General features: G+C 37.8%; 2 protein-coding genes across 2 annotated transcripts; one reads left to right on the forward strand and one right to left on the reverse strand.

Annotated features, from left to right (window-relative positions):
* Positions 1–187: 187 nt before the first annotated feature.
* On the reverse strand, positions 188–8,755 carry LOC135584796 (pyruvate kinase isozyme A, chloroplastic-like). The gene is made up of 6 exons (XM_065149973.1): positions 8,125–8,755; positions 5,965–6,055; positions 5,647–5,840; positions 4,513–4,634; positions 2,229–2,707; positions 188–746 (listed from the first exon to the last, which is right to left on the reverse strand). The coding sequence occupies exons 1-6, from the start codon at positions 8,638–8,640 to the stop codon at positions 445–447; spliced, it is 1,704 nt and encodes a 567-aa protein (XP_065006045.1). The 5' UTR covers positions 8,641–8,755; the 3' UTR covers positions 188–444.
* A 3,103-nt stretch (positions 8,756–11,858) lies between these two features.
* Positions 11,859–14,221, forward strand: LOC135636990 (large ribosomal subunit protein uL4z-like). The gene is made up of 2 exons (XM_065149263.1): positions 11,859–13,027; positions 13,872–14,221. The coding sequence occupies exons 1-2, from the start codon at positions 11,921–11,923 to the stop codon at positions 13,983–13,985; spliced, it is 1,221 nt and encodes a 406-aa protein (XP_065005335.1). The 5' UTR covers positions 11,859–11,920; the 3' UTR covers positions 13,986–14,221.

Raw genomic sequence — 14,221 nt, forward strand, 5'->3', positions numbered from 1 at the left:
AGATAATTTAATCTAAATTCTTGAAGATGACCTCAGAGTGCATCAATCTTGGTGTCTCTTGCATCAGTTTTGAGCACAAATAATAACAAATCAGGGATATAGAAAAAAGTAACTACACAAATTGAGTAAAACATTTAGAAACAAAATCTCAGAAAAAATTGCAAGGAATTTGTTTCCCAGATCAAGGTGAAATAAAGCTCTTGATCTTCATGATATTATATTTCAACAGATCAATGTAACCAGATCATAAGCAGACGACACACAAACAGAACCTGCACAACTGACCTTATGCACTTGACGCTACTGATAAAGGCATGGTAACAGCAACTGCACAGTGGAAAGGAATAGCATGACATACAGCAAAGCAGACAACAAATCCACCAAGCTTGCCATAAGCTTAGGCAACTTTTCATAAAGCGGATACAATCTAAGGCAAACTTCCTCCTAGGGTACTTTCATCACCTGAACAGATTGCAACATATCTGACAATGCAATGACTAGATCACCAGACTTTATCATTCCTCTGGCCTTGAGCAAAGAAAAGGTGCGGTTAAGATTGCTCTCCATGTCACCAGAGAAACTAAGTCGAAAGGGTATAAGACCCCACTGAAGATTCAATCGTCTTCTCATAGATGTTGAGGATGTAAATGCAAAGATCGGACAATCAGGGCGGCAGCGTGAAAGCAGTGAGGCCATATGACCTGTCCTTGTAAAGACAAAGAGTGCATCCACTCCCAAGTTGTTAGCTGCAATTCACAATTAACTGGGTCAGGAAAAATAAACAGCAACTACTAACAAACAAGGGAAGCAAAACTAAAGCACCAAGCACTCTTGTAAAGGGCAAACTGTTGCACTTAAAATTTGGCTAAGAAAGTCAATAACATCACAATCCTTGCAAATGAGGTGTATTAACCAATTAAGGAATATCTTCCAACAAGCATCATGCCCAATAATGACTATTGAACTAAAGGAATGTCACATGGGTTACCACAGACCAGAGTATATATAAAGGAATAACTGTCGCTGATCAAATTTCCATATGGTTTATTTCAAAAAAATAAAAAAGGTTAATATGGACTTGGACCAATGGAAAAGGGAAATAAACATATTCTTTTTCACACAAGCTTCTTGTTTCAATTGTACTCTTTTCTAATATTTTGTTTTTTTATGATTTTTTTCTTGATTTTTAATTATGTTCAGCCAATATGTTATTCAGGTTGTTGTGGCCTTAACTGCCCTAGATTACATCATGGCTAATCCTGAAACCTATCATGATTCTCTGAGCTGCCACGAAGAAACTAGATTCGGTACTTTCAAATATACATTTGAAATTTCTGTCATAACCATTAGTGAGGATGAACAGCTGCAAATTGGTATTTAGTAATAGGTCGCTTTTCCAAATTGTTTCCCGAAACTAAGTTCATTTTGTACTAAGATAGCAATACCAACATGATAAGATCAAATAAGACCTATAAAGCTAAAGAATTGAAGGGCAAAAAGAGGTGGTAAACCAAAAGTGAAATAGATCATTACAAATTAAGAACTAGAACTAGAAAGATCAATATAATAGCTGAAAGGAGATGTTCAGTATGAGATAGAGATCAAGAAATGATGAACAAAAATATCATTTCATAATTTTAAAAATAGTTAGTTTCCTTCAGGTAGATATTACATCTCAAGTGGATTTATAAGTCTTATAAACGAAGACGTAGACCAAGATGTATCCATGTAGATAAGAAAAAGAATGATTTCATTTGTGAACAATTAGGTATAGTGTCAATAAAGGATAAAATGAGAAAGAATTATTTAACATTGTTGTTTGAGAGATCATTTACAGATAGAAAAGATAAAACAATGATTGTTAATGATTCAAGGAAAGGTAGAGGTAGACCTAAAAAAGACTACTAGAAACTATAAATAAAATTTTAAATACTTTTAAGTTAAGAATATAACCTTTCATGAAGCTCAATAACACAAAAGATTCATATAGTTAATCCCAAATAGTTGAAAATATTACAGCTTGTTGTTGCGGTTGTTGTGTGGAACCAAGTGCAAATAATTTTCAAAGCCAAAAAAAGTTAGCATCACTAAATTAATCCAAAATATATGCAAGATTATGTATCTAAGCACTGAAGTAAAAAGTAATAATTAGCAGCCAGAATTTTGGAAAGGTCAATAAAGCAATAACTGGATATATATTGGGGAAAAGTGAACATGAAAATGCTTACCCATTTTAGCAGCTGAATTACATATTTCCTCTGAAATTTTGTCAGAGAAAGAAGATGCAATATCTGGAAGCTCCATTGCCTCATAGCGCTTCTCCTCTCTCCACCACCTTTCAATGCGTAGGCTTACACTTCTAAGTACAGCCAATGCCTTCTCTGGATATTGACCCATAGCTGACTCACCTGAGAGCATCAGAGCATCAGCCCTCTGCCTAACTGCCTCAGAAACATCAGCAACTTCAGCTCTAGTTGGTGTAGGATACTCAATCATAGACTCCAGAAGCTGAGAAGCCACAATTACAGGCTTGTTTAGCTGCCTGCACAACTTGACAATTTTTAGCTGAGCTGAAGGCACTTCTTCCAGTGGAATTTGAGCACCCATGTCTCCTCTGGCTACCATTGCTCCATCTGATGCACGAATGATGCCTTCCAGATTTTTCAAGGAATCAACACTCTCAATCTTCGCAATCACCATAATTTCCCTGGAACACGTAGCATTAGCTATGACATAAGAATGTAACCAAGAGTGAATCTATAATCAAGTAAAAAAAGGGCGGGCCTTGGTACAATAGTAAGGTTGCTCCTTTGCAACCTGGGAAATCAGGGAAGTCATGGAAACAACCTCTTTAAATATTTAAAGGTAAGGCTGCATACATTGACTCTCCTCAGACCCGCATTGGCAGGAGCTTTGTGTACTGGGTACGCCATTTTTTTTTTATACATGTAAAATTTATTCAGAAAATGACTAGACTGCAAATTTTTTTTCATCTTTTAAAAAAAAGAAGCAACATACAACTGAACTATAGAATGTGCCAGGTTTGCTTCAGTTAAAACTGGTCTCATGCCAAGAGAGATGTTCACAAGGAGATTTTAGAAGGAAATGATAAATCTATTTTTTTAAATAAGTAAACAATATGGTTGTTGATTGTTTTCTCATAATCATTATTGTCACCTCACTATTGATGGAAAGAGGTGGGAGACAAAGTTACAAGACAGTAGCAAGGCTTGGTCGCCACACCTATTTGGAATTTGAGGCTGCACATACGGAAAGAAAACTAAAAAAATGTAACGAAGTACTAAAAATTGTTACATTCAGTTATATCCAGTTTATATTCCTGGAAGTTGATGACAACTTAAATCAAAGTCAAGAACCCTACATAAAATCATCAACATCCAAAACATTCATAACACTTATGGTACACTATAGTTGACTTTACTAGAAAAACCAGTGATTCAAAAATTAATAATATTCTAAAATTGTCTTACAAAATATCATCAGAAGATGATGAGTTAGGAGCCCTAGTTATTCATTAGATGAGATCATCAACAAGCAGTGAAACAGACACTTTCATATTTTTCTTTTTGCAAAGAGTAAGTGTCGAAGGTGATGTTTGAACCCAGGACCTTATGATAAACTTTCAAAATCTTTACTAGTTACACTAGCTAGCACCTTCGCCTGCGATCACGACAAAGAAGAGAAGAGCAGAGAAGGAGAGCTGTCAAAGGCAAGCGATGACACAAAAAAATCCACCAACACTTCAGTATTGTTAGAATATTTTTATCAGTGATGCTAAAGAAAAGAAGCTTATTGACCATGAAGTGGTAGGACTTGCCCATGATTTTTAACTGATCAACTTCAAAATTTGAAGACCTTACATAGGATTTGGTTTGAGTTTAATACTAGTTTTGGTTTATCATAATAATAGTTTGATTGTGTTCAACCATTTCATATGGTCTGAGAATCTTGGATTTAAAGTTAGTCCTTAGCCCATTTCCAGAACCGACAGTTTCGGTTCAGTCAAATTTGGAGCAGGAACTGAACCGGTTCCAGTTTTGGTTTCGAAACCGATTTCGAATTGGAACCGCCTATTTTAATATTTTTATTTTTTTCGAATTTCCAATATACCCCTCTAATTTATTGAACTATTAAGAGGGTAAATTCATTTATAGGGGCAAATATAGTTTCCACAACAATGTCAATATCATTTTGCAAGAGTCAAATATAGTAGATTCAAAATAATGGATTTTATCACAATTTAAAAAGTTTAGTACAATTGTGCATATGAGCAAACAAACATGCGGAACCTGATCAAGCATGGTGTTTAAAGAATATTACTTCAATTAGCCCAAAAGTTATTAAGTATCAGATCATCTTGATAAGATAAAATGCATCTGTATATATATATTGTATCATCAGCTACACAAGTTAACTGGAAATTTCCAGTCTGTAAAATGAAAAATATTAACCAATTTACAAAAAGGAAAAAAGAAAAGGATATTATATTACTTATCACGGCATCGTGCAGCTATATAGCTTTTGAGGTGACTAATGACTTCTGCAGACTTGACAAAGGAAACTGCTATAAAATCTACACCCTCGGAGATCCCAAAATCAATATCAAGCCAATCCTGCATATATCAAAATCATGGGCGCATTAAGTGCAGTTTAATGATAGGATTTGACAAAGCAAATTGTTCTTTCATTCCACCGGATCAGTTGGATTATTCAGTAAACGTACACATAGCTATTCACATTCAATTAGAGTTCAATACAAATAAAAGTTCTAGCTACCCATTACCATAGATATTCCTATTTCAACATTCTAGTTGCAAGCAAGAGACTATAGACCAGCAAATCTCATCAGATATATTTTTGTGCCTAAATTAAATCGCATAATGTTCCTTGATTTAATAAATATCACTTATTATTGTATCAAAAGCAAAACTAGAAGACAACAAATACCAAGAGAACATTTATTATTAATCATTGTATATTGATATTCTATTGGAATGAGACTAGACGTTGCAATTAACATAGTATAGATCAGATACAAAACAGCATTGGGAAATAGCAATCCATCAAGGAGCATAAGGAAACTATTACTAAATTGAGATAATCTAATAATGTGCAAATTCTGCATAACAGCTGATGACATAATCATTCGAGCCCATGGCAGAGACTGGGAAATTTTCCAGAAAATGCCTCATACAGTGAAAAGAAAGATTAATAAGACATTTGTCATTACAAAAAGCCCACAAAAAAAAGACATTGACTGATATAATTGACAAGAAATAGAAAAGATTTCATGTGTGCTTCCCTAGTCCCAGAAAAGGATTCGGTATCTTTATACAAGGTTGATACCGCACATGCCTTCTAGTAATTGAGATTGTTATTCTAATTTGTACACATTACATCAAGAAGTCAAGTTTGAGTAATGACATTAACATTAAAATGAAGGAAGATAAAATTTGCAATCTGCAGCATTTGTAAAGCAAGTGATTTCAGTCTAAGTACAATTCAAAATTTAATAATAATATAAGAGAATCCTGATTATAAAGTGCATGATGGATCTACATATACTTGGATTTTGGAAGTTTTTTAAGGGTACCACATTAATTTAGTGCTTAAGGATGCACCAACCTTGGAAGAAATTGTAGGGAGCATGGCGTTCCGTTCTCGAATGAGCCTATCATTTCGCCAAAAAGTAAGATTAGCACGTGGCAACAGCAGCCCAGGATCATTGCAACGACACTTTACATCTGGCCCTATCTTCTCAATCACCTCAAATCTGACCATTCCTCCATCCACAAGAAGTTCATCACCAACTCTAACATCTACATTAGGTGAAAGAAGTCTTTAGAGAACAAACGATAACTAAAACAGTTCTTTTGCCTGACAAGAAATTTAGAGATTCCTTCAGAAAAAAAGATATATAATGACGAGCTTTCAATCCTCAACCTTCAGCAAAGCCATCATAGTTCACACTGATGGTCCGTTCTGGAAGAGGTGAGTTGAAAGATCTCACACTAAATGTCCAAATTTCACCATCCTGGATAAGATAGTGTTAGTGAGGGTACGCTTGACATGCAAGAAAGTTCAGATTGATTGCTTCATGTATCGTACAAACAGTAATCGCTCACATATTTATCAAACCTTCAAAGAGAAACAGAGGAAGAGGCGGAGTGAGGGGGAGAGTTGGTGCTCAACTATTGTGTCATTCTTCCTAAATTCATCATGCCCACAATTATCTGGAACTCTACAACTTTTAAATCATGAACTTTGCTAATTCCAAACATGCTAATCTAACTATGCAATAATGACAGAAAGAACAAAAAAGGAAAGAGAAAATATGAAAAAGAATGACAATAGATATAAGTAACACAAGTTCTTAGTTGAATGAATAATATGAAAAAAACTTGTGATTGACTTAACACAAACTTCTTTTAAGATTCAAAAACTTTTGCCTCATTACATAAGATAAGGAAAGGGTCAAAGTCAAAATATATAAAATGGTACTGGAAGAGTATATCATTTTTTGTATATTAAGGATTAACATTGACATTTTATCCAATAGAGAATCACTGGTTTTAACTTTCTTATATCTATCCAAGGTCTACAAGAACCGCCCATCAAAAACCAATGCTGGAGCTCCTTCATCTTTCAGTGAACTAGCCAGACTAGGCCACAGACTCTGATGAAATCTACCAGAATTGGACATCATAACTGATCAACTGATTCAATATGATTTTAACCATTTTTTATTGGTTCCTGCTGCTCATGATGATTTCCAACAAAACCTAGTTGATTCTTAGTGGACATTCACACAACAAAATCCAATTTGAACAATTGAAACTAATCCCATCCTTCACATAGCATTAAATCCTAATATTGCAAACTTTTTTGCTGTTTACAAGCCATCAAGAGTGAAAAAAGCATGGTCTGCAGTACCGGACCGTTACGTACCGGTCCTACAGGCTTCCGGTACGCGGATCATCGGTTACCGTTTCGACACTGTAGCAACACTGTAGCACTACAGCACTGCTACGGTGCTCGGCACGCCTAAATATACCGAGCGGTACACCTGGGTGTACCACTCGATATACCGTACCGTACCGGTACCGAGCCCAGGTCGAAACTCCGGTACGGTACGGTATTACGGACCTTGGAAAAAAGTTCATTTACCTTCAGCGTTAATCACTAAGGAAAATTTAGCAACAACATTTCACAATTTGGCAAGGTTGCCTATATCATTCACCATCAAAACATCCAGTTTGCAGTCACTCAAAGAGTATCTATGCAATTACCTATATTTTGTGTATATTTTGCAGTACATATGCACAAAAACCTGATCTTAAAGTACCCAAGAATGGTCCAACATTAGTTTCAGAGTTACACTATTTTCTTGTAAGTAGGAAAACTACAATGTAATATAAATTGCATTCAAGGTTCTAAAATGCACAACTTGTGCCGATGCTTGACTTAAGTTGGGGTATACAGAATATGATAATAAATTTGACAGTGTAGCCAAATTGCATTAATTACTTCCTCTCTACAATACTTCATCTAGTTATTTTTTGTCTTTTTTAATATGAATTAAACACAAGTAAAATGCTTATTTGGAATTCATTATTAATAAATTCATACAAACGTGAAGTTGGAGGAAGGTTCTCTACCAATAGGAAAGTTAAAAATTAGAAGAAAAAGAAAGAGAAAGTAAGTTATCCTATTCAGGTAAAATCAAGTGACTACATTATATTGTTTATTGCAATATTCATCTAAAAGTTACACGCTAACATAAAATAAGCAAGAACTAAGAGAAGCGACGATCACTGTTGGAATATAAAATAAGCAAGAACTTAAACATAACACATTCACTCGTGCTGTAGCAGAACTGCCGAGGAAACAGACGGGGAAAAGAATACGAGTTAGGTTTGCATCAACAGAGTTCTTCACTGTCAACTTGCAAAGATGCATTTCAACTCTTTAGTTCCCAAAGCCTGCGATGCCCATAACTTAATTTCGTTCCATGCCTTGTCTAAACTCCAAAACGGGAAAAAGGAAATAATCCAAATCCTATAAAAGGAAGCGGCCTCAGTGTAGCTGGCCCAAGAACCTCACCTCAGCCTTGGCGGAGGCGGCGCCGCCGAGGTCGCCCATGTGAATCTCGCTGCCCTGGGTGTCCATCATCACGGCCACCGCGAACCCCTTCTCCTCATTAAGCCGCCGGACCTGGCGGATGACGCCGCGGTGCCAGTCGTGGGTGCCGTGGCACATGTTGACCCGCGCCACGTTCATCCCGCTAACGGCGAGGGCCTCCAGCTGCTCCGCGGCGCAGGTGGCGGGGCCGATCGTGCACACCAGCTTCGTCCGTCTGGTGCTCCGGAACCCGTTCTCCTTGAGCTCCGCTTCGGTGACGGAGTCCACGTCGATGGAGGTGGTGGCCGGCCCGCCGGCATCGCCGTCGAAGGGGAGGAGGTCGAGATCCGGGTGAGGAGACGAGGCGGCGGCGCGGAGGGCGTAGCGGCGGGGACAGGGGAGGCAGGGAAGGGGGCGGGGTGGGAAGGGGAGAGAAGACAATTTGGGGAGAGAGGGGGAGGGCGTGGGAGGAGAGAGGAGGCGGAGAGCTTGAGCCATCTCTTCTGTCGCTTCTTCTTCTTCTTCCTTTGGGTTTTAGCACAACCTGTCCCGAGGGAGGAGGACATCGACGGTGTTCGCCAGGGGTAGATGTAGATCAGCTGTCCAAGGTCATCCGGGGTTCGGGGGAGTTTCCGCTAGCTAACATGGCAGAAAAGCGGGTCCCACGAGAAACGGCGGAAGCCGTGCTCACTCGAATGAAGTATAGTCGCTGTCTTGGTTCGAATCCCCAAATCTTCATCGTCTCTGTGGCAATCCGCCAGATATTTGGGCTATCGTGTGGGCCCCATGCCAAGCTCGACCGAATCACCCCTGAAGACCTCCGAGGGCAAACCGTGGTTACAGCACTGCGGCGTGGGATCCATACACGTTTGCGTCTGGAGAGGCTGACGTCATACCGAGGGTCGTACAGCGGAGCAGCGCGGCCCACGTCTTCTCCACGTGGGCCCAGAACACTCAAAGGTCGAAACTAAATGCCTTTATATAATTTGGACGAATCGTCTCTTCTTTGTTTATATTTTTTCCCATTTTTTTAAGGGATCGACGCTTCATTTTTATTTTGTTCTCGATCACTTTTCTTGTATATTTGATAGAAACAGATCAAAAAGGTTGCCATCAATCCAATTACTCTATTCTTGAATAAAGTGATTGTAACTTTGATATCTCCACCCACAAAAAAAAAACCTGAGAAACAAATACTCAATATAATACATATTAACATATATGTATTATGTTTATTTTGTTAATTATATATATATATATATATATATATATATATATATATATATATATATATATATATGTGTGTGTGTAATAACTTTACTCATCACATATAACTCCTAAATGATCACATGTATGGTTAATATGATTGGAGTACATAACTCTATTATTAACTCATGTGGGCCGTGAAACTGTGGGGGCCACGCCAAGAGTTAATTAAAATAAACTCATTTAAATCTATCATATTTTCAAGTAATGATAATTTTTCTATATATTAATTGTTTGTAACTACATATGTATGCTATCAAATATTTATGTATTGTAATTTATGCTGTATATGTTAAGTGAAGGTAAACATGAGGCTAATTACATATGGGCCCATGTAATATCATCTTTAGCATCTTAACTCATTTGCTTAAAAAGATTACATTGACATGTAAAATATTTAATTTTATTTTCTTTACGTTATCATCGTTATCGAAAAAAAATATGACAGTATTATCATATGTAAAAATTACATAAAATAGATAGATAAAAAATAATGTTCCTAATAAAAATGTTAAAATCGATAGACGCTTTAATAAAAGACCAAAGAGGCAGGTCTTTCCTTCCACTCGACTATGACTAACCCTAGCTTTCGCGATCAACCAAACTCTCTCCACCTTAAGGAGGAGGATGACGATTAATCTGGCGACGACTCCGATAATGATGTGTGGTTGTCACTAATGATAAAAGTTTTGATCATCAATCTCACTCCTCTTTATCGTGTCTATAACATTCACATAATCGTTGATCTCAAGGAGTGCTTTCGATGATATTACTTCAACAATCACAAATTACAATTAATCTTTGGCTTCTAAGTATTTTTCTTAACTATCTATCTCGAGTCACATTATATTTTTTTCAAGACATTAATCTCCATAATATTACAAACACTACCCATCTAAGTCATTCAATGGATATTTAAGCGTCTTGATCTATATATCTAACACATGCGTCTTTTCTTTAGCGATGCTCTCAAAACATTTAATTTAAATGCGATAATGAGAATTTATGTTGACTTAAGGGGTTTGAGACATTTGCATATGATTATTTGAATTTTTTTATTAGAAGAGGTGCAAAGTAGAATTCAAACATGATTAGAAAGCGATAAGTAAAAATTATTTATTATTATTATTATTATTATTTTTATGTATTTTTACCTATGCCAACATGTGTGGTATCTTTTATCAGTAAAATCAACGACTTAAGAAAAAATTGAGATTAAATATTTCAAACTATATGGATGCCAATGGATTGAATTACTAACTAATTATAGGAAAAAATATATAATTAGCCCATAAATATATAGTTTGTGATTTTTCATTTAGATTATATTTGAAAACATATTCATAGTGTTTTTAGTGCGTAGAGAATCTGAATGAACATATAGGTGTGAAATATTTTAAATATTTGTTAAATAATAAATCAATATTATATTTTAAATATGTATTGATATGAGTGTTATATGATAAAACTATACTTTAAAAGATTACCAAATATTATATAATAAATTTATCTTTTTAATATTTTTAAACATTTACTGAAAAAATAAAAATAAAATAAATAGATGAATGTATACCATCTTTAAAAAGTCATAGAATCTAGATATATAATAAATTAAAAAAATACAATCATATAAATATATAATATTTTTTAAAAAAATCATCTTATCGAAGACATAAATCATATTGATTTTTCACTAAATCATATTTATAATTTTATGATTTTAGATAATATTATAAATTTTTTTAAAAATTATATTAACATTCTATAAAAATACTGAAATTCTAATGCTATCCTAAGATATCATCATAATTTAAGCATTTCTAATACAACATCTATTTTTGAAAATAATTATATTTGAAAAAAATATATATTTGAAAAAAATTATCAAATACCAAATTATATTAGTTAGTTCCACCGATCTCACGGTTAGATAGTCTAGTAGGGGGCCGTCCTCCATACATCATAATTCTCTTTCTTGTCATCTCTAGTACCCACCATTCTATCCTCCACTCCATTCGACTGACAGATTGCCTATGTTTGATGAAGTAACCAAATAGAGATATTTTGGTGTTTATTCATCAAAAATTAATTTTTAAATACATATCATTATAAAATATAAACACCTACATACATGTATTTCATTATCGTTTATCTCATTTAAGTAACCATTTAAATGCAACTCGAAACTGTAAATGAATTATTATGATTATCACAATATTTATTTTTTTTGGAAAATTTAAATAAATGTTACATATTTCCATAATTTAAATTTAAATAGCTTTTTAAGTATGGGCTTGGCTCGATCTATGGGCCTTCACTCAAGTCTCCGCTTGCGTTCTCATCTCATCATATCACTCACCGATCAAAACCCAACGGACGGTCATGATTACTCGAACCCTAATACACCGCTCACGCCTTATATAATGCCAACCCGTCCCGCCGCTGGTCACCTTGAACCCTAAGTCGGGCATTCTCCAGCGCCGCATCCCGCCGCCACCGCTCTCCTCCTCCCATGGCCTACGCCGCCGTCCGTCCCCTCGTTACCGTGCAGCCCCTCGAGGGCGACATGGCCACCGACGCGCCGGCCGCCGTCCCCTTGCCCGACGCCTTCAAGGCCCCGATCCGCCCCGACGTCGTCCGCTTCGCCCACGCAAATCTGTCCAAGAACAGCCGCCAGCCCTACGCCGTATCCAAGCGCGCCGGCCACCAGACCTCTGCCGAGTCCTGGGGAACCGGCCGCGCCGTCTCCCGTATCCCCCGTGTACCTGGCGGCGGCACCCACCGCGCCGGCCAGGGTGCCTTCGGCAACATGTGCCGTGGTGGTCGCATGTTCGCCCCCACCAAGACCTGGCGCCGCTGGCACCGCCGCGTCAACATCAACATGCGCCGCTACGCCGTCGCCTCTGCCATCGCCGCCTCCGCCGTCCCGTCCCTCGTCCTCGCCCGCGGACACCGGATCGAATCCGTCCCCGAGATCCCCCTCGTGGTCTCCGACTCCGCCGAGGGCGTGGAGAAGACCGCCTCCGCCATCAAGATCCTCAAGCAGATCGGCGCCCTCCCCGACGCCGAGAAGGCCAAGGACACCCAGGGAATCCGCCCCGGCAAGGGTAAGATGCGAAACCGCCGCTACATCTCGCGCAAGGGTCCCCTGATCGTGTACGGCACCGAAGGTTCCAAGATCGTCAAAGCATTCCGTAACATACCCGGCGTCGATGTGGCCAATGTCGAGCGTCTCAACCTTCTGAAGCTAGCCCCAGGAGGCCACATCGGCAGGTTCATCATCTGGACCAAGTCAGCCTTCGAGAAGCTGGACTCGATCTATGGAACCTTCGATAAGCCGTCCGAGAAGAAGAAGGGTTACGTGCTTCCGAGGCCGAAGATGCTGAATGCTGATCTCTCGAGGATCATCAACTCGGATGAGGTGCAGTCGGTTGTGCGACCCATCAAGAAGGAGGTGAAGAGGCACACGCTGAAGAAGAACCCACTGAAGAATCTCTACACGCTTCTGAAGTTGAACCCCTACGCCAAGACCGCCAGGAGGATGTCTCTACTTGCCGAGGCGCAGCGCGTCAAGGCCAAGAAGGAGAAGCTCGACAAGAAGAGGACCCAACTCCCCAAGGTATTGCATTTGTTATACCGTCGTCATCATGTATAGTTCTGTATGTGAGAATTAATCTATTTGGCAATGCTTAGATAGTGTCAGTATTTTTCTGCTTAATAGTTTGCTGATAGAATTATATTGGAGCTAATTACATGTCAATTCCTGCCTATGTTGTTTGCAGTTATTTCCACTGTTCTGATGTGCTTAGGTTGATTAAAGAAAACATATAAGCAATATATCAACATATAAACCAATATTTGACATTGACATGTGTTAGAATGTGATTATTATTTCACCAATTATTAGTTTATTCCTTTGGAACTATCCCTTGGTTTATTCAAATTCTTTCTCTTATAGAATTGAAGCATGATATTTTGGCGCCAAATTTGGATATAGTTCTTTCCCATCCATCTAGTTTTATATCTCTTATTTTTAATAAATTTAAGACGTGTCTATTAGTGGGTTAAATTGTTTCGGGGAGTCCAATTTGTTTTTCTGTTGTTGTTTATACTGTAGTGGTTTGGAAATAACTAGAATTTATTGCTGTATTATATACTGTTACATACATGCCGTACTTCAAATGCAGTCATACTTACCACTTGATTTTGGCCAAAATCAGTCATCCAATCATGTGATATTAAATAATATGTAGATTGTAAATCCATTCGATTCCGTTGAATATTTCTGATATTGAGGCTTTCAAGGATGCGTTCTACTTGAACAGGGGAAGGCTCGTCTTAGGAATACCAACTACAGCTTGGAATTCTAAGCTGAAAAGCATCCAAGAATTGTGTACATAATTAGCCATGTTTTCTTGGTGATGCTTTTGCACTGAGCTCGGTTGTTTTTTCTTCTTTCTCAGGAAGAAGCTGCTGCAATCAAGTCTGCCGGGCGGGCATGGTACAAGACGATGATCTCCGACAGTGATTACGCAGAGTTCGAGAATTTTTCCAAGTGGCTTGGTGAGACACAGTGAGACTTGGGTGGTCGGCACTTGGTGATTTTATTACAAGTATTACGACAGAATTTTGCATCAAATTAGGTGATTCGATCGATTTGGTCATGGCAAAGGGTAGGAACGCCATATGTGGAACGTCATTTTGAACTCGGTTTACTTTTGTTTTGCTCGTTCTTGTCTGAGTTTGTTTTTTATAAAGCTTTTATGTTGGATCTTAGCAATGCCAGGAATTGAACTGTTTCCATTTCTATCAA

The sequence above is a fragment of the Musa acuminata genome, chromosome BXJ3-4 (assembly GCF_036884655.1).
Source record: "Musa acuminata AAA Group cultivar baxijiao chromosome BXJ3-4, Cavendish_Baxijiao_AAA, whole genome shotgun sequence".
In the NCBI taxonomy this organism is placed as follows: domain Eukaryota; kingdom Viridiplantae; phylum Streptophyta; class Magnoliopsida; order Zingiberales; family Musaceae; genus Musa; species Musa acuminata.

Excerpts from the sequence above, each read along its gene's own strand:
- LOC135584796 (XM_065149973.1), bottom strand. The coding sequence starts at position 8,640 with ATGGCTCAAGCTCTCCGCCTCCTCTCTCCTCCCACGCCCTCCCCCTCT. Across the intron at positions 5,841-5,964 it reads CTATGATGGCTTTGCTGAAG|ATGTTAGAGTTGGTGATGAA; the intron begins GTTGAGGATTGA and ends CACCTAATGTAG. Across the intron at positions 747-2,228 it reads TAATTCAGCTGCTAAAATGG|CTAACAACTTGGGAGTGGAT; the intron begins GTAAGCATTTTC and ends TGTGAATTGCAG.
- LOC135636990 (XM_065149263.1), top strand. The coding sequence starts at position 11,921 with ATGGCCTACGCCGCCGTCCGTCCCCTCGTTACCGTGCAGCCCCTCGAG. Across the intron at positions 13,028-13,871 it reads AGAGGACCCAACTCCCCAAG|GAAGAAGCTGCTGCAATCAA; the intron begins GTATTGCATTTG and ends CTTCTTTCTCAG.